Source organism: Bidens hawaiensis, unplaced genomic scaffold, assembly GCF_021521415.1.
Source record: "Bidens hawaiensis isolate Kalapana, Puna unplaced genomic scaffold, B.hawaiensis_p1.1 tig00011896_1, whole genome shotgun sequence".
In the NCBI taxonomy this organism is placed as follows: Eukaryota; Viridiplantae; Streptophyta; class Magnoliopsida; order Asterales; family Asteraceae; genus Bidens; species Bidens hawaiensis.
The window spans coordinates 580,481-602,891 of record NW_027491952.1 but is presented as its reverse complement, the minus strand read 5'-3'; the positions used below and the strand labels follow the sequence as shown (position 1 = coordinate 602,891).

Sequence of the window (22,411 nt, the reverse complement as noted above, 5' to 3'; positions counted from 1 at the left end):
GGTGTTCCCACTAATATCTTTTGATTAGTTTTCCACTCAAATCAAGTTTTAAGTAATCACACTTTGCTTTAAGAGACATGTTGTCCCATGCCCATTCACACCATCATCATTCTTCCCTGTCACAAAGACTAATCTTTCTTTACTAACTTATATAATTATATTGATAAACGCTAGATTGTGCAACTCATGACATCATGGAATCAATATTTCAGGGTCCTCTTTATTTAGGTTTGTCATCAAACATTGATGAATAAACAAAATTAAGCCTCAACCCTTTTTTTTATAAAAAAACTCTTATTCCGCATTGATGAGAAAGAAAATGATGTAAAAACCGCTAAGCACTCTCGTCCTATATTAATGAGCAAAGGAAATTATGTTAAAGTCTACTGGGCGTTAACCCAGTACCGTATCACCATTCTTGAGCTCCAAGCATCTTTACTTGTGAAGAATTGGGGGCGCCAAAGTAGTGATTGCCCTCCAGGCACCGCTGTGGTAATGGAGCAAGGGTTTCAAATGATGAGGTCAATTACAAATCTAACCAGTCAAAATATGCCACTCATATTTCTATATAAAAAATAATTGTTTTTTGGTGAAACCATTATACCAATTTTTGAGCTTAGTTAATTAATCCTCCCGGTAGTGACGTAGCAATACTTTTTTTTGTTCGCTAACGCCTAACCCCCTTCCACTACACTTTGTATGAACAAAATAGTTATAGTAATACCGCTTTGAGATGTTTTTTTAAATAAATCTTACAAATCTAATATATTATGTGTTATGTATTTTAACATAGTGAAGCCGCCATTCCATGAGATTTTATAGTTAGTGAAAGTGTCCTTTTAAATGAAGTGGTCAAAACAAGGTATTCAAGATCGAGATTCTATCAAATATTGTTTTGTCTCCGCCGTAAAATAGGACCAAACATCCTATAATAATGAACATTTCTTTCACATGTGTTGATTGTTGACATTTATAACAAGAGCTAGTTATATAAAAGTTCCAACATGATCTCAAATACATCTAGCTAAATTTTTAGATGGGACCGTAAGATCTTACGCTCTAGCGTCATGATGTCGATAACCATAAGTTAATTGTTTTACAATTTTGGAAGTTGCATGGCTCATGTTTTTAATATAATCCTATTTCTATAAATCTATAATCAAACATATATTATATTACTAAGACATAATACGGCCTCGTGTTCGAAACCTAAGTCAATGAGGTTTTTTTATAGTGGTGGGTTGGTGTTTTTGGATGAGTCAGGTCTAAATCGTCAAAATCGATATGGATTGTTGACATCTCTCTCATGAAGGCTCAATCGGGTCTTGTGTGTAATCCCAAACACTATTAAAAAAACCGTATTACAACTTACAAGATACGGGTGCTCAATTTGGCATCGCAAATTATTTTCTTACCGATGTCTTTACTATAATTTTTTTAACAATGTTTGGAACTACCCACAATACCCGAATGAATCTTTCTGAGATGAGATATCAACTGTTCATACTAATTTTGACACTCATGTTTGACTCAACCAGAAATACCATAAAAAAGGAAAACCACCACTATAGAAAAACCATTTTAAGTGAACTTTTGAACTTGAAATTAAGTTATTCTACAAAGTGTGACAAAAATGAGAAGGATTTATAGACATACAAAAATCCCTAAAAAATTAATGAAAAAAATCACAGCTCAAAATATAATAAAAAACAAAAAAAGTTAAAACACAAAAAGGTTTCCACCGTTTTTCTCGTTCTAAAAAATATCGCAATACTGAGGGAATAAGATCATTGTGTTTTTTTGTTTATCACTGTGTTTTGTGTTTATTTTCGCCATTAATTATATCATTTTTTTCTTTGACATTGTGTCTTTTTTTTTCTCATTATTGTGTTATATTATTCAACATTGTGTTATATTTAGTTCGGCATATCTATTGTTTCTTTTTTCAGTTATCATTGTGTTTTTTGTTTATCTTCGTAATTGCGTCTTTTCGGTTTTTTTTTTTAACGGGAATGATGGGGGAAACATTTTAGTTTTTTTATTTATATTTTGAGTTATGGTTTTGTAATTTTGAATTTTTTTAAAAGATTTTTTTATGATCACAAATCCTTTTCATATTTCTCATTTTAATATCCCTGTATATTTTAACATTTCCCTTAAACTTGAGATATCAGGAATATCCCAATACTTAACAATCGCCATAATGCATTGAACCAAAAGGCCCAACATAACTTTGTGATTCCTAATTTTACTAATAACTAAAATCGTCACATCAACCTTTTTTTTTCTTCTCAATTTCTTTCTTAAAAGGTGTTTCCGTTTCAATATCTGACAACTCTTTTTTTCCCTTTTGGATGATTTTAATAAATAAAGTTGTTTTAGAAAAAGTGAGTGAAATAATGAGCATGTGTTTGTAATTTGCTTGTTTTTAATAACTAATTAATTAATATATTTATTGTTTTCTATTTAGAATAATGCACAATTTGTTATTAGAAAGTTTAAAGTAAAACCTAAATCATATCATTAATAGTCGTGTTCATATGTAAGGATGTCAACCTTAAATGCCCAAGATTATAAAGATTTTCCCTATTATAAATATCATAAAAAGTTTGGTTTCTATATACCGGATTTTATCCACATGTAGAGAAAGCCCTACTAAGGTAAAAAAAATAAGTAAAAAAAAAAACACTTAATTTGTATCCAAATTATTTTACATTATATTACTAACATATATACTATGTTATCTTTTAAGAAATATTGACACAATTTAAATGATATGGTACTCAAATGGAGGATATAAGATTGGTAAAGCATAGTTGGTCATGGGGATACTATTAGTGATAATATTCATAATGTAACACCGTAACATAACATAAATTCATTATCTCACTTATAAGATGGATATAAATGATGAGATCTCTCAATTTCAACGAACAAAGAAATGGGGGTTCATGGGCAACACTCCCAGAAGCAGGGTCCAAGGGGCGACAACCCTGACGGGGTCCAATAAAAATTCATTTGAAATTGAATACGAAATTTCACATGTGAAATTCAGTATCAAAATTAGGCACATTTTAATACAACTAAAAATTTTGAAATGAATAATATCGAAGATAATTTCTAACCCTAATTCTGCAAGTGTTTCATTACTCTTAGATAATACATGCTTTATATTCTATTACAAATACGTGAATTTATCAAGAATGTCATATTAAGGGCTCAAACAAATCTTAGTACGACTTTTAACAAACAAAAGGTGTGTCAATCTGAACATGTTTTGGTGTTGTCAAAAGTTAAACGACACTAACACCGTCTCATTAAACAACCGTGGCTCTAAGAGAGACGACAATGGAGCTCAAATAGAGATTGTGAACCCAACATATCTCGACAATTAATGACATCCCTATGCTATTTGACTCGAGTACTCGACCAACATGCTTTTGACCATCTAATCGAACTACACATATCCCATGGGCATTATGACTTGTCATATAAAAAAGAATATGAGTCAGGTTTATGGAAGTAAAATGGACTCCACTAGCACTTCTTGAAAGACAAGACATGCACCATCGGTTAAGTGAGCCAATTAACATGCCCAAGACTGACCATGATGGAGTATGGACCCACAAATGTTCTAAATATCTTTTAATGAAGATTCATAGTTGGTCACTTTCGAATATTAACATGCATGCGCATATGATATAAGTAGAAGACAAACTGCATGCTTGGCACTAGATAGGACAATCTTAATCAATCAACATTAATACATCATGCATGCTCAAAGCATTTACTGACAACAACTGTTGTTATCAACCAAGTGTTTTTTTTATGAGAAAACATGTATGGCGAATTATGGTACGAGGAAAAAGAATCTACAAGGGTAAAGTAAGGACCATGGTGATGGTCTATGTTGGTAAATAATTTCAACCCGACAAAAGGTAAATGGCAGCTTTGAATTTGTCATAAGAAATCACATAAGGATCTTAAAAGAGAAAACATCAACAGTTGCATCCATAATGTGAATTGAAACTTGATTTCTACTTCTACCTTATTTTGACATAAAACCAAAATCTTGTGTTATCGCACTTGTCTACTAATATCAACCAATATTGTTTGTTTTGCTCCATAGAGCCCTGTTTCTATATGTGCCATACTTGTATAGTTATATAGCGTTGATACATGCCACATGCACCAGGTGCTGGACTAACATCTATTTTTCATGGTGGCGGAATTTTAACGGGGAGATTGTCTACCGCTAACTAAATTTTATAAATATTCGTTTCGGCTTGGGTCGGGTCACAATAGCAAATAACTTTCAATAATGTAATAATTAATCTACCAACAAGTTTTGAGTTTTTAAGCTATAGCACACATAGTAACATTCAAATAATCAAGCATTCAAAGATGTTTAAAATTGAGGAATTGGAAGTTGTTTAAATTTGATTGATGAGAGTGGAACGGTGGCTGATAGATTTGAGTGGAGAGTGGAGGGACGGCCTGAGATCGATCAGTAGCATGTAGTGCTCCGTTGGGTAGGCGACAACAACGCGTTGGGGGTGATTTTTTAATGATCGATGATGAATTGATGAGTTTTTAATTTGCCGTTGATTTCATCCCAATTCAAGATAAATTCATGGGGAAGTGATATCTCTTTAGGATCTACTTCAGCGTTTAGAAATTGGTTAATAGGGGTATACATGTACTTGATGTCCTGTCTAAGAGAGAGACCCAAGTCCTAGTAGCCCCGCTAAATGGTGATTCAACATAGATTCTGCATCGTTTAGCTATCGCTTATAATGGACTTGAATGATCCAAATTGATTGTTTAAAACAAGCTCAAACTATCCAACTTAATGTTTAAGACGGGCGAATTAGTTCTTTAAAACGGGCTCATATTATCCAATCATTGATTAATTGCCGTTGATTTAATAGTTTAAATTGGACTTGAATGATCCAAATTGATTGTATGAAACGGGCTCTTGTTATCCAAATATTGTTTAAAATGGGCCGAATTTTTTTTTTGAACGGGCTCAAATTATCCAAACTTGTTCTATTCAAATTTGCTAAAATCCAAATTAATTATTTAAGATCTGCTTAAATTATCCAAATTAATTTTTTCTTTCTTTGTTCTTTTTATAATTGGTGCTTCCAAATAAACATTATTCAAGATATTTAGTTACTTGTATTGGTTTAAAATTGTTTAATGTGAAAAACAAACACTATTGATTTAGATGTTTAAAAGACCTACGAACGTCAACAAAGAAACATATTATGTTCCATGTACATTTGAAATTGTGTTCAAGTATTATTATCGTTATTGTTATTTTAATAATTATTAAGACTATTGTTATTATTATTATTATTAGTATACAATTTAATGTGAAAAACAAACACTATTGATTTGGAGGTTTAAAAGACCTACGAACGTCAACAAAGAAACATATTATGTTCCATGTACATTTGAAATTGTGTTCAAGTATTATTATCGTTATTGTTATTTTAATAATTATTAAGACTATTGTTATTATTATTATTATTAGTATACAATTTCCGTCCGTGTGATACACAAGTTACTAACCATTGAAAAATATTGACCGTTTACATTACTGTTCGAGTCTTCGTCTCGAATTCTGCTAATGTTAGCGGAAGGCGTCTTTTATATATATGACAACATTTTGTTCTAAATATCATTTTAATACCCATAAAATGTACTTTAATATCGGTATGAATGTTTTATTTTTAAAATAAATCAAACACCAAGGTTTGATTTGCAAATTATAATTAGTGTATAAATATATCGAAAACTTATTATAAAAGTCATAAATAAAAGTTATTGTATGAAATAACTGAATTTACGCATTACAAATAATAATTTTTTTACTTTTATTATATTTTTCATCCGTGGTTATTACGGACTCTAACCTAGTATATAAACATAAAAACAATACTCCTGAGGCGCTCCAATGTGTAGGTTCGGCACTGCAAAATATCTTTTGTTTTGACCCGAGCCTATTTTGACCAGCTACAACACCGGGAGTAACATTACACAAGGCATGCAATATTATATTTATAACAACTAGCTATATATGAGTCCTTCATTATTCCATAAAATCATAAAGGATTGCTATCATTTTACATTAGTAAAAGACGTGTTTTGGCTACAGAATAAGAAACCATTCAGTCAGCACCTGTCTCCTCTACAGACTTCTTATACTCTGGCTTCAGCTCATACGTTCCTTGATTCGTTCCACGTTTGTTGTACACGCAAAGCTCATTCAATATCTCTTTCAAGAATTGCTGTAAAACAAATAAAAACAACCTCATTATCAGCAATAAACAATCATAAACTAATAATATACAAAACCAATAGGGTACACACCGCTGGTTGATCGGTTTCAATGACCAACTGCTTTAAAGTCCAATTAGGTTCTCTCTCAAAAAGCTTGAACATGATATCCTCCAATTCCCCGCGATCCCTTCTAGTTCTTTTAACCTCTTGTCCCTTAACTGGAGCTGCTTTTCTCTTTTCCTGAATATATATACATTAAACAAAATTATTAAAAAAAAAGGAATGTAAATATGTAATTCTTATTGTTTACAAGCATAAGAATGCTTTGTAGTTTGTACCTTAGAATTGGAAGTAATCAAACCAACCATTCCAGGCATAGGCCTCATATGCAGTCCTCTGTCATTATCAATCACCTATACAACAAACAAGGAAGATGAACAAATGTAGTCTAAATTTATAATACAAAGTCTAAATAACTATAAAGAAAATGTTCTACCTGTATTTGCCTATTTTTGATCATTGACTTGTTTGTTCTTTCGCGGCACATTCTACTGTATTCCTCCATGTTCTTTTTATTGGGTTGCATATCGAATTTGTGTTCAACTCTCCCTTCAGTAGCAACCCCTCCTATAACACAATGAGTAGAATGCAAGAACAATTGTTCAAAATGAGAGTCGGGGGCCTTTAGTTTGTTTGTTTGCTTACTTAGCAGTTAGCACAACATGCGGTCAATAAAGTTCAAGTCTAAAAGTATCATATGTAGAGAACACACAAGCGTCATAATGATGTCAATGTTATCGGAATTCAGAACTCATAAAAACGACTGATTATGGCCTCACCTTGATTTGCTTCAGAGAATATGCCCATAGATACAAAGTCTTTGTACATGTTAAGAGCATAACTTTTTGGCATATTCACCGTCTCACTACCAGCCATCTCCATTGAGAACTGATTGCCATAACAAAAAAAGAGAAACAATAAAGAAACATATTCATAAATATGATTCAAAATTCATAAGAATTAAAAATTCTAGTCCTAAAGAAGCATCAATCTTCCTAAACCTAAACCTCATTTCACCACTCATGATCATGTAATTATGCATTTACTTGTTAAACCTTAAATAATTATAACCTTATATCAAGTACAGAGCAAGCAGGGTGAGCAATAGCTGAACCATTAACCGAAACTGATGAAACCGAACCAAATTAACCGGCAAAAGGTTATCGGTTATTTTATCTACCCTTGATTAACTGAACCGAAAGTAACCGACTTAACCGACAATCGGTTATCAGTTATTTTTGTACCATTGATTAACCGAACCGAATCAAACCATTCATATTTTCAGATATTTCTAGTTCATATACCTTCATTTCATGTATTTCATGTTTTATACCACCGTTTCTTGTATATATACCTCCATTTTATGTACTTATATCTACATTTCATGTACTTATGAATTCAATTTCATGTATTTATGCATCCATTTCACGTATTTTTAAGTAAAACTTTTAGCCCAAGTTTTTAACCGATTAACTGAAAACTAATTGGTTAATCCAATCGAGGCTAATAACCGAACCGAACCGTGCACACCCCTAACATTTAGCCCCCAAATCTAGCTAGCAAGATCACATAATTATAATTACAATTAGCCTAATATCAAATATCAAGTATTATCAACCAAAATTAGGTATCAAATCAATTGCACCAGCTAGTCAACTAACTAGTTACTTATTAAAGCAAATAATAAGGTTACCTGAAGAGAGGAAGGATCTTCAGGACGAAGAGGATCAAGCGAGACAACAACCTTGGCTAGGTTTTGTTGAGAATCTGAAGGAATTGAGTTCCATGCCTTGGCCACCACCACCGGACACTTCATCAGCCATACTGACCGATCGCCTCTTGCTGTTTCCAGATCCGTTATCTTGTGTTCGTCATCCATTGACTTGTTTGTTTGTCTAGTGTTGTTTCCGATTCCGGCGATGTAGGGAGCTTGTAATTTTTATTGTATTTGACATTCGATTGAATTAGAAATTAAGGGGTTGTAAGTGACAAGGTGAGAAAGCCAAGGGTTGCTTATGATAATAACCGGAAGGGTGAAAGGGGCACTTTCGGCAAACTTAATCGGGTACTTTGGGAACACCATCGCACTTGGTTCGGGTAAGTTTACCTTGAAGACTTTGATGAAAAAATAATTAAAAAAGGTTAGTTATATTCGAGTATTTTAGTAAAAAATAAAAAAAAATGTTACTTATATTGATTAATTGGTTGCATTTGAAAATGTGGTACTTCAAGTGGCACCTCGTTCATCCTTAGATCTAAAGGTTTATCTTTAATCCAACAAAATACCGAACCCTAGAGACAGTTTTGTGAAATGGAGAGAAAGAGATGTGATAGATACGAACATCAGCGTCAGACATTGTGTAGTATAGGGGTCTTAATGTAGTATAATGGTTTTAAAGGGGTGTACAAAATAATATTTCTTCAAAAGTGGCCATGGGTGGACAAAAATGTAGATTTAATAGCGGGATTAGTGGTATGTGAGTATTTCGTTTTAAAAAGAGTTTAAAAAAGCTGTGATCGCATGACAAGGTTAATCGATCGCTATTTTTAAAACGAGACATGCTAGTTTCAAGAAACGCTAGTCAATCGGTTGTGTTTTGAGCAATGTTTATAGAACCTGAACCAGTATGATTAAAACATAATATATTTATATAAATAGCAATAGAATATAAAAGACAATAGAAATACCCATTTTATCTTATATATTTTATTAGTGAAAGAAAAAAATACTTCATAAAAAACATCTTGTTAGGACTCGATGTTACAAATAAGAATCACTCTCGCGATTTATATTATACAAAGATGTCAAGAACTATATGTAACGTAATTTACAACAAGGAACAAGATCCATGCTATTAACCACACAAATTATCTACCCTATATAAAAATGTTTAATAAATAAAATAAATATTTCATATTTTTTGCAATACCAATTTCGTTTTATTACTATGAAACTTTTTTTAATTTGTTTTCATTATATTGAGGACAAAATCAGATGAAAGTATACGTTTGCCTTTTATATTCTCTCTTATTTACTTAACGACGTTGTTTGAAGTTTTTAACTTTTTATATAATTTAAGTTTTTAACTTTTTATATAATTTGGATCATCATCCATCGTAATCCACACATAGTCACATAGATGCATAATGTGAATTGGTCTTGTACCGGTTATGTTTAGATTGACAAGATCATATGCTAATTATAATATTTGAGCATTTGTATTATATGCATGGTTAATAATATAGTGTTAGGATCAACTAAAAACTTCGTTAATGAAGGAAGACTGATATATTTGTAATGTTCGGTTAGATCTTTAAGGTTATACTACCAGTATGATTTCAGACGGGTGGGTTAAGGGCTTCGTAGGGATGGGTCGAACAAACTGACGGTGATCTTTTGTAATAGGGTCACCCCATATAAAATATATAAACAATTCCTTGGGATTGGCAAGGAGACAAAGGTAGAGAATTCTCGGTCATGTCGGTTAAAAGATTGATCAACATTAATAAAAATGATGGTAGTAACTATATTATGAAGTGGGGTAAGTGGATGCTGACAAAGTGCAATATTCATGCTTGGAGATCGGAGATGGATAGAATTCCTACTTCGAGGGCGCTGGAACGCAGAAATATTAGAGTCTCTGACAATGTTTGCGCCTTGTGCGAGGTCGGGGGGAGTCAGCAAATCATATAACCGCGGGCTACGGTGTGGCGGCGATTATTTGGGAACACATTAGTCGTTGGTGTAAAGTTCTTCCTATTTTCGAGTTCACGGTTAAAGATCTTTTAGAGCTTTACAAGTCCATTAAGCTTGGAAATATAGAAAAAAATGTTTCGTGGGGTTTGCTTGTTGGAGAATCTGGAAAGCAAGAAATGACAAAATGACAAGGTGTTTGAGGGTAAAGAAGTTAAAATGGAAGATATTATTGGAGATATAAAAGTGTTTGGCTTTCTCCGTTTCAAATATAAGTTTAAGTATGGATCTATAGATTGGTCTAATTGGTATAATTTTTCGTTTATGTAGTTTGTTTTATTAGTGGCTGTTCTCCGTGTTATGGAGGTGGCTTGTTGGTGGGGTGTTTGGTGTTGTTACGGCGATTATTGTTCATAAAAGTTCATAGTTCAAAAAAAATAATAATAATAATAATAAAGAAAAGACAAGAAATTGTCGGTTTATGTTACCAACAAGAAACTACCCTTTAGTCAACCTTCACACCATTACCTAGAAAAACAAAATTCTAAACATATAATAACACGACACGTCACGTGACCTCAACAATTGAATCCCACCTAGCATGTTCTCGGAATTACTATAACTGGTGGACCAGATGACACCACACCACATTAAAACTCAACTCAACTCAACTCAACTCATTCTTCACCGTCTTAATATCCATCACCAGTACCACCTTCGCCACTGACGTGTCATCATCCGACCCGTTGATCCGTCAAGTGATCCCAGACGCCAACGATCCTCTGTTAAACACTGACCACCACTTCAACTTATTCAAAACCAAGTTTGGTAGGACGTGTATGGTTCACAAGAAGAGCATGACTACCGGCTATCTGTTTTCAAATCCAACCTTCGTCGTGCTAAGCGACACCAGCTGCTTGATCCCACGGCTACACATGGCGTTACTAAGTTTTCTGACTTGACTCCGTCGGAGTTCAGGAAGAAGTGCCTTGGGTTGGCAGGTGGTGGTCTTAAGCTTCCGGCTGATGCCAACACGGCTCCCATTCTTCCGACTAATGGTCTGCCTGAAGACTTTGACTGGCGCGATAAAGGCGCCGTTACTCCCGTTAAAAATCAGGTACTGATTTTAAATATTAACTTATTTAGATCTAGTTGTTACTTTCTTTACACTCAAATGGTTTGACTTTATAGATATCGGCGTTAAGTTCTCGGAGATTCAGAGTAGTTTAGTTAAATGAACGAACATGAAAACAAAAAAATGTTCCTTTAGTTCAAGCAGTGACAAAGCTTGGACTAGAACTCAAACTGTATTTTAAAAAATATTATAAACGAGGGGATGGGGGGGGGGGGTCAAATTTTCTGTCAAAAACGGGTAAATTTACATTGAGTATAAATTTTTCCGGGCGAAAAAACGGATAAATTTACACTACCGGTAAAAAAAACAGGGGGGGGGGGGTGGCCTTAAGGGAGCTTCGCCAATGAGTTAAAGGAACTAACACTTGAACAAATGTCTTGTTTGTTCATTCATTTATGTTCGTAAACGTTAGTTTATTAAGTTTTTTTGTAGGTTAATTTATGTTCGTTAGTTTACGTTTGTTAGGGGGTGTTTGGGATTCCTTATTTTTATCAACTTATAACTTATAAACTTTTTGAAAAGTTAATAAGGCGTTTGACAAACCATAAGGCCTTATGGATTTTAACTTATGGAGAAGGCAAAATAAAGAGGTTTTGAAAAGTTAGGAATATGTAACTTATTAACTTAATGAACTTGATTTACCTATTACACCCCTCTAACCCTCAAAACCCATTACACTCCTTTTAAAAAAGAGTGTCCTTCTTAGTCATTTTGGTTTCCTCTATCACATAATTAAGCTAATCAAAACATTTTTTTATAAAACTTCTTTTACAAAATTCATAAGTTAATAAGCCTTGTTAACAAAAGGTCCTTTTTCACTTAAATAAGCAATCCCAAACACATCCTTAGTATATTCATTTAAATTTTAATAACCTTTTAGGCCCAACATATTATTTTTTACATTACTTTCAAGTTTTAGCTCAGCAATGTTCATTCTAGTTTAGCTTTTTTATGTCATTTAGTGAAGTCATTATACTGTTAACAAATGAATAAACAGACGCGAGCATGTTCATATTCGTGATTTGTGATTCCTCGTTGATTTAGTTGTTCGTGTTGTTGGTTAGGCTAAAGCTAAATGAACGAATATTGTTTCAGGGTTCATGTGGATCGTGTTGGTCGTTCAGTACAACCGGTGCTCTAGAAGGATCTCACTTCCTTAAAACCGGGGAGTTGGTTAGCCTCAGCGAACAACAGCTTGTGGACTGTGATCATGAGGTTTGTTCTGATTTACATCTTCAAAGTTCAATATAACATAATCATCATTATCGTTGAAAGTTCATATGAATCTTGTTGTTTGAATGTTGACAGTGTGATCCTGAGGAACGCAATTCATGCGACTCGGGTTGTAATGGTGGATTAATGAACAATGCATTCGAGTACATTCTCAAAGCAGGCAGTCTTCAGAAAGAAGAAGATTGCCCCTACACTGGGAAAGATGGTACCTGCCACTTCGACAAGTCAAAAATCGCTGCGTCCGTGTCCAACTTTAGTGTCGTTTCCACGGACGAACACCAAATCACTGCAAATCTTGTCAAATATGGCCCTCTTGCAAGTAAATTATTCATATTCAGTGTCTTAACTCATAACTTAAAATGTCCCTCATGATTAATATGGATTGTTAATTTGTATTTGTTGTGCAGTTGGGATTAACGCTGCGTGGATGCAAACCTATATTGGCCAAGTATCATGTCCGTATATTTGCTCAAAGCTGAAACTGGATCACGGTGTGCTTCTAGTTGGGTATGGATCCGCTGGGTACGCGCCTCTGAGGTTCAAGGAAAAACCATATTGGATCATTAAGAACTCGTGGGGAGCAGACTGGGGCGAGGATGGGTATTACAAGCTTTGCAGTGGCTACAATGCTTGTGGGATGGATACCATGGTTTCAGCTGTGTTGTCTACCAACACTTATATTTAGTTCCAATGCGGACACCGTGCTCCAATTTGTGTATATGTATTACTAATGTTGTGTTATGAACCCATCTAAGCCCATTTCAGCAGCCTAACTAATGGTCCAATAAACCTTGATGCGTGATATAAGCCGGGAAACGAGAGTGAAAGAGCATGAATGAATATTGTAAGAATGTCTGGCTTCATCTTCCCATCTCATACTCTACGAATCTGTTCTCTCATCTTCCTTCTAGTTCTGTATCAGTTTTGGGTTTTCTATCTTTATCTTGTAATCGATCGGTCAAGACAATAGCTATTTGGTTAATTCAATAACAGTTTGATTTACTAATTCTCGTTGTGAAATAACCGTTCACTTCATTGGTGCTTTCATTGCTCCTTAGTACAGATGGCTTTGGATGATGAATTGCAACTAAATCAATCGCTTAGCCTAATTGAACGCCATGCTCTGCTTGAGGAGATCTACAATCAACTAGCTCAGTTTCCAATTCCACCTCCAATTGAGCTTAACGATTTACCGGATGATGTGATATCTGCTCCGGAAATAAGTATGTACGATCCGGCACCACTTTTACCTCTGTTCACAGGTGCACATCCAAATAAATGGCTGGCATATGCTGAAAGGTATTTCACGTACTATAGGATTTATAACACAGAATGCTTTCCTTATGTGCTTAATTATTTCTATGATGAGGCAACAATGTGGTTAAGTTTGTATCAATTCACGGAATGGTCAGATTTCATAGAGTCTCTTGTGCATCGATTTGGTTATTCAAGGAATGCTCATCAGGTGTTTGATGAAATGCCTAATGGTACTGAAATTGAAGATGATATAGGAGTTCATAAAACCATCGATAATCAGGTATTAACCATACAAAAAGAATCAGTGGTTGACGTTAATGAGTCCCTAGGAGTTAAGGTTGCTCAAATGGATATATTAAATTACAATTTTGTGCTTCAAAGTGTTGTTGAGTCTTCTCTAATCAAGGGTGAGAAACTCGGGGTGTTTGATATGGTCGCCAGAGTTATTGCAGATTTTGAATGGAAACCGGGATGGCAATTTGGGTTGGTTGTGCAGCCCACCAGTACCGCGATGCTGAACCAACCATCCATAATAGTGGTTTTCGCCAATTATGTTTTGCATGAACCCACCATTTTGACCCTTCTTCCTAACCAATTAGATCCTCATTCGGAGAAACGTGACACGTTAGAACTAGAATTAGGTACTCATAAGTCATTGGATAAATTTTGTTTTGATCCTGGTTCGCTTGTTAACACGCCTTATTCTACTCGCGTTACTAGCCTGATTGACCCTATTGAACCGGCTTTGCTTGTGTCTCGTGTTTCATTTCTAGACCTTATGCCTATTGATTTTGCTCAACCCATGCTTAATCGTGCACATCTTGCTACTGAGTTGTTTGTTTTGGATACCGATCCAGCACCACCTGACCCGTATACAAGCCTTACAATTAAGTATTCCGTAGGAATGCCCAGTGCATGGTATTACAGTGGTGATCAATACATAGATGAGATCGAAACACTTTGTTGTCAACGCGCATTGGTTGAATTTGAGCTCAATAGTAGTAGCTGGGGAGTCAATGTTCAGCCATACTCATGCACAGCTACATATTTTGCATCTTATACTGGTTTATTATCCCCCTGTGATAGAATTATGGGGTTCAATACCCGTTCAAGAGGGCATACGAGTCATGGTTATTATGCACCAAATGGACAGAACGTGTCTGGAGCTTCGATTTTCTTTGACAGTTTTTCGTATAAGGTTTATTTAATGACGTGTGTTGTGGATTTTGGGAACCATGAGGCATGGACGATTGATTTTCACCAGAAGATGCTTGTTTGTGGCTGGATTATTTTCCTTAGAAATGGTTATAAACCAACGAAACGAGGTGTGCTTTGGAATATAGCTAATGGTGACAACCAGCACGACCTTGAAGAAACGGTATATTTTGTTGCATGCCCGTCACTTCAAGGCAACGCACATCATAATCCCAACGCAGTTCTTGGCTTAATTTTTGCCTTACCAGTTGAGTTGCTACGGAAGCCCCCATGGTGTTGTTTCTATTTTGTTCTAGATCAGCGGGTTCATCATTGTGTGAGACCTTATTGGTTGCTAGACATGAAACAACGGGTCCGGTGTCCCTCAAGTCTGTGGCTAAATTGGGTTCCGTTTTCTTAGAATGGGGTTGTATCTGGCGGGAAATGCAAGCACCAGTTGCAAATTCCTTGCACATCCCTTTGTTAAAATTTTATTTTGAAGATCAAGCAGCCCTTGTGCTTTTAGACGTTCGGCTTACATGGGACGATTTTTATAAAGGTCAACTAGTTGAAGAATCGATGTTGAGAACTAACAGGTCAAATCATAATTCTAGTTTCTTCACACAAAGTACACTCAATGATGTTTTTCAACAGGATGGTTATGTTATTTGGATGATCCCATGGCTTAGTGTTGTTGCTACTATCCAAAATCAACTACTCGTGCTCAACAACTTTTGGGCTGCTATTATTGACGTTAGTATGGAACAAAATGCCAAAACAGGTTCCCAAATTACTATTATTAGTTGTGATGCTCACAGGTTGATGTTTAATCTGAAATCAGTTTCTAGGGGGTTGCAATGTATATGCGTCACTTGGATTGTCGAGAAACTATCCAAAGTTTTATATTATTTTATGACCACTACATGGCAAATATCTTTTGTCCACGCAAAAATTTTGGAGGCACATTACAATGGCAATGCAGCGGTAAACACTCTCCTTTTCCGTAGGAAACTTTATATAAAATACGCCAAGAACTTAGTAGGCTGCATGTTATACAATTTGGTCAAGCTACTACTTTTATCCAGAAGACACAATATGGACAAAACTAAAATTTGGGTCACAGATAACTTTTTGGCGCTTTGGGGTATGCTGACTTTTTTGGTCAACATTTACTTATCTACTAAAAATGGTACTGTAGAAAGTTTACTCTTTGGCTTACACTTTGACAATCAGCTAATTGAGTTGCAGCATGAACGGATATGTTCTATGGCTAATCTTGGTCCTACTAATGGCTCTCAGTTCTTCTTATCTACTACAAATATTTATGCCAACACGAAGACGGATTATGTGGTTGTTAATATTCATCAGCCTCCATGTGCACGTTGTTCATTTAGTTCCAAAGGCGCACTCGCTTCGCTTCAAAGGCAAGGTTTTACACAACAATTTATCATTCTTTTTGCAATGAGAGTTCAATCATGCCTCCATTCCAATTTATTAGAGAAACACGAGTTTTATGGAAAGGCGAGACAACTTCAGTCCTTCAACCAACTCTGTTTAACAGGTTACACCGCGTGGTAATGATCTGCCTCTTCCATTGGTCTCACTTTTTAAACCAAAAAGTCAAGTATATGGTTCTTGCACTAACGCAATTTGCAGCCCTTTACGGACATAAACCACTTGAACCTTGGAGCTCACCTGTTGAACATAAACCCGACCTGTCGGGAATTCATTTTCACCTTGAGGACAAGGTGAATTTGAAAGGGAGGAGTATTGTTATGAACCCATCTAAGCCCATTTCAGCAGCCCAACTAATGGTCCAATAAACCTTGATGCGTGATATAAGCCGGGAAACGAGAGTGAAAGAGCATGAATGAATATTGTAAGAATGTTTGGCTTCTTCTTCCCATCTCATACTCTATGAATCTGTTCTCTCATCTTCCTTCTAGTTCTGTATCAGTTTTGGGTTTTCTATCTTTATCTTGTAATCGATCGGTCAAGACAATAGCTATTTGGTTAATTCAATAACAGTTTGATTTACTAATTCTCGTTGTGAAATAACCGTTCACTTCATGTTGTATCTTACTGTAACTGTGAACCCAAGATGAGTGTGTGCTTGTAGTTTCTGTTTGAGCTTTTTTTAATCAAACAATTGGGAACACTAATTAAGAATAACTTTGCAATAAAAACATATGCGTGAAGTAAAATCGCCTCATGTAAGTTAATGGGTACAACGATGATTATTATTTTCCAAACGGGCTCGATTTAATGTCAAATGAAAAGAACAATAAGTCAAATGACTTGTAAACAAATCAAGAATTGGGGTGAAATTTAAAAGCTGTTTGCATCATTCTTCATCGTCGCCAATTAAAGCAAACGAAAACGGGTCGAATTTGTACCCATTTCCTTCATAAAACTTGTTTTGGAATTCTACCCAGTGAAGTCTGACTGCATGCAGGAAGGCACTTAAAGTTTCCATCACTAGCAACACGCCAACCGTTGCAAAGACAAATACGATAGCTCCAATTATAAGTATCACCACGCTGTCGTATCTGCATAATAAAATGTTAGTTGCTGGAGTCTTAAGTTAATCCAAACTGATAGAAAACACGACTGCAATATGGTAACTAACTTACCCCCACGCAAGAACCAAAACCTTTTCAAAGAATACTTTCGAAAGCTCGGAATGCGCTAGACTGAACACATGATTAAAATAAAAATAAAAATAAAAATAAAAATAAATCAGTTATAGGAAACTAATACACAATGTTCGTTATTTCAAGTTTTACGGAGTCTGCGAGTTACCTAAGAGCCCATAGACGAAGGTAGGAAGCAGTGTTTGAGACTGAACCAAGAACAAATTCGATAGTATGTATCAGTTGATGCACCAAAACTTCACCAAACTCAAACTCCTCATGCCCGCCATGTGACCCGCCTGTCGGTTCAAGACTGTTGTCATGAGTGTCAAGTGGTTGGTAGGCTTCCCCTCGGTGTCTCTGATAATAAAATGTAACTGTTAAGAAAATAATAAAAAAAAACACAAGACTGTAATCGAGATAAGTTTTGCGCGTACTTCCTCGTGTTGCTTCTTCAAAAGAAACGGCTTTGGAATCAACATCCATGGTACAGCAATAAGTGCTAGAAATAGAAGCATTAACTGACACGAAAGTAAACAGTTATCACTTTGTTTAAACTAAACGAATTGGATAATGCGAGTAAAAGAAACCTGAAGGTTTTTTTGGCCTATAAATAGCTGATTATCTTCTAAATCCTCCTTGGGATCGAGGAACATGTATATCATTATATGGTATAGATCAGCTTTAGAACCGGTGCACCATTTCACAAGGATGAGTATTGAAAGGTAGCCAAACAAACTGTTGAGAAATATCATTTGTGGGATGAATTGGTACCTGAAGTTAATGCATATTCATTATTCTTGATTAAATTCCCATCAATGAACAAGAACAAAAAAATAATAGTTATTATTATTGACATGGCTTACAAGATGTCTATGTCATTTCGAAAAAACTTAGCGTTATAATAGCTCATAAGGATTCCAAGATTCATCTGAGCTACTCCCAGCAAGATTGACATTTTCATCTTCAATGAGTTGAGAAACGGTAATTCACTGCGGGACCCGTGCCATACAGGATCTAGACCAAACGGATATGTGTCTCGCACCTTGATCAATCCGATAGTAGTCGCATCCCTGCACCAAATGGAAGTTAATTTATAATTTTTATATACATTAAATATTTTCATCAAGATTGATGTTTCAAATCCGTACTCGCAAGAGGCATCCCGACAGGCATAAGCAGAGGGCCCGAAAAGTTCAAACGGGACAGAAAAGAATTCGTTATAAATGAATCCTGCGTATATTGAGAAAATCGATATCATTATGATAACATAACGACCACCGAATGCCATTTCCATAATATCTCCTAATTTCTGTCACCCACAAAAGAATATTGTCAATATATCGAACACACCAAAATGCAAAAGCAAAATTTAATAAACGCGTATATAAAATATACCCGACTGGAGTATGTTTTTTCCCTCAGAATAAGAATTAGTGTTGCAAGAAACAAGCAAATGCCATGTCCCCAATCCCCGAACATGACAGCAAACAGGAACGGGAAAGTAATAACCGTGTATACACCAGGATTTGCTTCTTGATACCGTGCCACCCTGGAAATATGTAGAGGTATTTAAGTTTTCATTATATAAACATATCTTTATTATACAGATGCTTACCCATAAGCATCTACAATTTCTTGAAATGCGGTAGTAAATTTGTTTGTGCAGAAATAAGTAGGCGGTTGTTCCTTAGTATGCAAAATCTCAAATATGGCCCCTATTTGTGAGTTACTATCGATCGTTGCCTGCAACAACGTCTTCTGAATCTGATTTGTAGCAAACACAGGACACCAGCCTTCCACCACAAGGCACTTTTTTGTAACATCAAAACTAAGCATATTCAAAGTGTGATAAATAGATTTCTCTTTCTTGACCTATGAAACAATAGTGATTGAACAAAGTTAATGGCAGCTGTTTAGTATATAATATGATTTAGATTAGTGAAATTTTAAATTTACCATATTTTTCCACTGTTCATACTGGTGACTAATAGATTGTACCACACTGGCCCAATGATGTTGTCCAACATCAATAGTGGTTTTCAGCTCTGAAAGTTTTCCAGCCACCTATAAGTTTAAATATTAAGATTTTTATAATGAAGCTAATTAAGTACACCAGAAACCATATAAATCCACTAACTGCAATTTGCATACCTCTGCAAGCATCTGATTTTGTTTCCCTACATCATCAGTAAAAGGATAACGATTTGCTCCAAACGCATCGCATATTTTTAGGACCTTACTTTTCGCCCTTTCTCCAGAATGGAAGACTATGAAAACATTTTTCTCCACCTGTAAAGTATTTATTTCACATAAAAGATTTTTTTAGATTTTTTTGTTAAGAGTGGTAATTAATGAATATGCGGGATAACCTTTTGTCCGGACACAGGATCAACTACAGCCTCTCCAGTTGACTCTTGCTTCAAGAACACATTGCCTCTCGTTGCACGAAACAGAATTCTTTCGAAAGCCATTGATTTATCTCTTGGGACCAGACCACTGACATACCCGAGCTTAATTTTCTTTGACGAGTCGGTTGTCATTTCCTTTAAAACCACAGAAAGAGAGAAACAACACATATGGTATCATGAAGTATAGAACATTCAAGAGTAATGAACAAACATGTAGCATCTATTAACAAATGAGTTACTTGGTCTAGTAGCAGAGGAGTGTCAAGTGATCCTTCAACACGCCGATGATCTTGTTCTCTCTGCTGAGCTGTAGCTTTCTTTTGAGAAGAATTGAAAACTTCACCCATCTGAATAATAATAAAAAAAATACCATTTATGAACTTGGAAAATATAAGCGATTAGTATATATCGTACCGGATCTTACCTTCTTTAAAACAATCCTATATTCTAGAAGTTCATTATAAGTATGCTCTAGCTTCTCAGAGTTTGCGTTCATCTCTATCAGCTCGGATTCAAGTTCTCCAAGTTTGATCTAACAGTTCACAAAAAAATAGCAATAAGTAATGACTAAATGACACATGCTGCATGAAGATAATCATTAAATGCATGTTAATCTGTTTATTCACCTGTAGTTCATCTAAAGTGATAACTGAACCATATGACGACTTCGACGGCGAAACACCTGCCTTGTACATTTGTTCCTTGAAAAACCGCAGCTTGCGTGCCATCTCGCCACACCTTTTAATCTGCAAAGTTTATTAATTGTAACAAATTATTATCCTAGTTGAATATCATCAATGACAGTTGAAAATAGGTATGTAGCAACCAGTGAACACACCTGAGTAGCATATGTTCTCTGAAATGGGCTCTTTCCCATGTTGAGCTATGCAAATAAAAGAAAGAAAAAAAAATGTAAGAACAAATGGTATTCAGAGTAATAACACACAGACAAAACTTATTAGTTATTATGATTATCATAAGAAAAACCAGATAGCATATTTGCATTTGTAACGGTACTCCAAGGATTTGCTGCTGGGCCGTCTTTGAGAATTCGAGTGCCCAAGACGAGTACTAAAAATGGGCCTTATATATATATTTTTATTCAAAAGATCAACGATAATTGTAATACAAATAAACAAAACAAAGTTATTGACTTACTGTAGCAATAACATTTTTGGGCCTTTTAGTTTATGGAGCATAAAACTCTCATTATTTAAAGTTTTTTTTAAATACATATAAAAGATTATTATAAAAAAAAATTCATGCCCCTTATCGAGACCATGCCCTAGACGCCGTCCAAGCCCTGTATGGGGTCGAAGAAAGCCCAAATTTGCTAATAATATATAATCAAATCATATATTCACATTACCAACTGTTGTCACTTTCTAAGCCACCATTGTTGCAAAAATCTACCGCGTAATCATTAAAACACATAATTTCCACTACTTTCCAAAATCGATTACAAAGATCAAAGCAACATGATGCACACACTAATAAAAATTTTAAGAAACTAATAATCATAATTTAAATTCAGTCCATAACATAATCATACAAAAATTACTGATCTATGAAAATTCAATACTAGCCATATTAATTAGATCACTAGATCAGTCATTAAATAATCACAAATTTAATTACAATGGCCATGCATGAACGTGTGAGAATAATATTAATCTATAACAATGACGCGCGTATAATAACATACATCTTTAAACTGGAAAAGGCCGAGTTCACCAAGGTATGAAATGGCTCGATGAGCGGTTTCGATGGGAATGATGACACGAGCTAATTGCATTGGCTCTGAACGAAACAGATCCATCGCGCTGGGATCGATTTGTCACTCTCACTCGAATGAATCGTAATGTATATTAATTCTAAGAATGTAAGATGATGATCATGTGCTATGGAGGATGGTTGTTAATTGGCTGGTCTTACGTGATGTACCGAATCTTCGTTTCACCGGGCATGGAATGAAAGAAATAATATAAGTTGGTTTGTCACTCCAAACGGTGTCGTTTAACCTGATTTCTATTTTCTATGTCAACACACGGAAAACAAGCATCTAAAATAGTTTTTGAGGTTAGTACTGTACGTGTATTTTAAATCTAATTAATTATATACATTACAATTTACAATAAATAATAAAAAATATATATAAGGTGTGATATATTGAGTGCAATCTATCTTTTAAAGTTATAATAGTTAGATACCAGTTATATAAATTGCATACCCGACTCACACCCGAAATCCATGTATATTAGTGTCCAACGGGTCTGCGCAGAGACCAACTGGATCCGCAGGACCAACCATGCTCAGAGACGTGACGTCCTTACGCGCAGTACGCAAGCTGGTCCCGCAGGAAATGCCTCCCAACGGTGAAGGACTCCGCCTGTCCCCGCAGCCTCGGATACAAGCCATTAGGGAAGGCCACCCGCGCAGCATGGCTACACGCACAAGTCACTTAGCTCTCGATCATTCAGTGTCACCTGAAGGAATGAGCCAAGCC

General features: G+C 35.2%; 3 protein-coding genes and 1 pseudogene across 4 annotated transcripts; 1 reads left to right on the top strand and 3 right to left on the bottom strand.

Moving 5' to 3' along the window:
• Window positions 1-6,086: 6,086 nt before the first annotated feature.
• Window positions 6,087-8,260, bottom strand: LOC143539461 (transcription initiation factor IIF subunit beta-like). Its single transcript, XM_077032775.1, has 6 exons — window positions 8,042-8,260; window positions 7,128-7,236; window positions 6,785-6,915; window positions 6,627-6,701; window positions 6,379-6,528; window positions 6,087-6,296 (listed from the first exon to the last, which is right to left on the bottom strand). The coding sequence occupies exons 1-6, from the start codon at window positions 8,225-8,227 to the stop codon at window positions 6,177-6,179; spliced, it is 771 nt and encodes a 256-aa protein (XP_076888890.1). The 5' UTR covers window positions 8,228-8,260; the 3' UTR covers window positions 6,087-6,176.
• Window positions 8,261-10,680: 2,420 nt separating this feature from the next.
• On the top strand, window positions 10,681-13,095 carry LOC143539438 (cysteine protease RD19A-like; annotated as a pseudogene). The gene is made up of 4 exons (XR_013136442.1): window positions 10,681-11,159; window positions 12,273-12,392; window positions 12,486-12,729; window positions 12,818-13,095. The product of XR_013136442.1 is annotated as a cysteine protease RD19A-like (transcript).
• Window positions 13,096-17,194: 4,099 nt separating this feature from the next.
• Window positions 17,195-18,833, bottom strand: LOC143539460 (V-type proton ATPase subunit a3-like). The gene is made up of 7 exons (XM_077032774.1): window positions 18,646-18,833; window positions 18,361-18,567; window positions 18,085-18,268; window positions 17,932-18,015; window positions 17,664-17,854; window positions 17,495-17,554; window positions 17,195-17,410 (listed from the first exon to the last, which is right to left on the bottom strand). Exons 1-7 carry the CDS (start codon window positions 18,789-18,791, stop codon window positions 17,206-17,208), a joined length of 1,077 nt encoding a protein of 358 aa, XP_076888889.1. The 5' UTR covers window positions 18,792-18,833; the 3' UTR covers window positions 17,195-17,205.
• A 275-nt stretch (window positions 18,834-19,108) lies between these two features.
• On the bottom strand, window positions 19,109-21,724 carry LOC143539437 (V-type proton ATPase subunit a2-like). The gene is made up of 9 exons (XM_077032754.1): window positions 21,611-21,724; window positions 20,744-20,788; window positions 20,532-20,651; window positions 20,330-20,437; window positions 20,145-20,252; window positions 19,867-20,040; window positions 19,649-19,786; window positions 19,454-19,561; window positions 19,109-19,369 (listed from the first exon to the last, which is right to left on the bottom strand). Exons 1-9 carry the CDS (start codon window positions 21,722-21,724, stop codon window positions 19,109-19,111), a joined length of 1,176 nt encoding a protein of 391 aa, XP_076888869.1.
• Between the last annotated feature and the right edge of the window lie 687 nt (window positions 21,725-22,411).

What these genes read in the sequence shown, in the direction of transcription:
- LOC143539437 (XM_077032754.1), bottom strand. Translation starts at nt 21,724, where the DNA reads ATGGATCTGTTTCGTTCAGAGCCAATGCAATTAGCTCGTGTCATCATT. An exon ending in CTCCTCTGCTACTAGACCAA is followed by an intron (nt 20,041 to 20,144) that starts GTAACTCATTTG and finishes GTGGTTTTAAAG; the next exon opens with GAAATGACAACCGACTCGTC. An exon ending in ATGAACAGTGGAAAAATATG is followed by an intron (nt 19,370 to 19,453) that starts GTAAATTTAAAA and finishes ATTGTTTCATAG; the next exon opens with GTCAAGAAAGAGAAATCTAT.
- LOC143539460 (XM_077032774.1), bottom strand. Translation starts at nt 18,791, where the DNA reads ATGGAAATGGCATTCGGTGGTCGTTATGTTATCATAATGATATCGATT. An exon ending in TAGGCCAAAAAAACCTTCAG is followed by an intron (nt 18,016 to 18,084) that starts GTTTCTTTTACT and finishes CTTTCGTGTCAG; the next exon opens with TTAATGCTTCTATTTCTAGC. An exon ending in GTTTTGGTTCTTGCGTGGGG is followed by an intron (nt 17,411 to 17,494) that starts GTAAGTTAGTTA and finishes TTTATTATGCAG; the next exon opens with ATACGACAGCGTGGTGATAC.
- LOC143539461 (XM_077032775.1), bottom strand. Translation starts at nt 8,227, where the DNA reads ATGGATGACGAACACAAGATAACGGATCTGGAAACAGCAAGAGGCGAT. An exon ending in ATTCTCTGAAGCAAATCAAG is followed by an intron (nt 6,916 to 7,127) that starts GTGAGGCCATAA and finishes ATTGTGTTATAG; the next exon opens with GAGGGGTTGCTACTGAAGGG. An exon ending in TGATTACTTCCAATTCTAAG is followed by an intron (nt 6,529 to 6,626) that starts GTACAAACTACA and finishes ATATATATTCAG; the next exon opens with GAAAAGAGAAAAGCAGCTCC.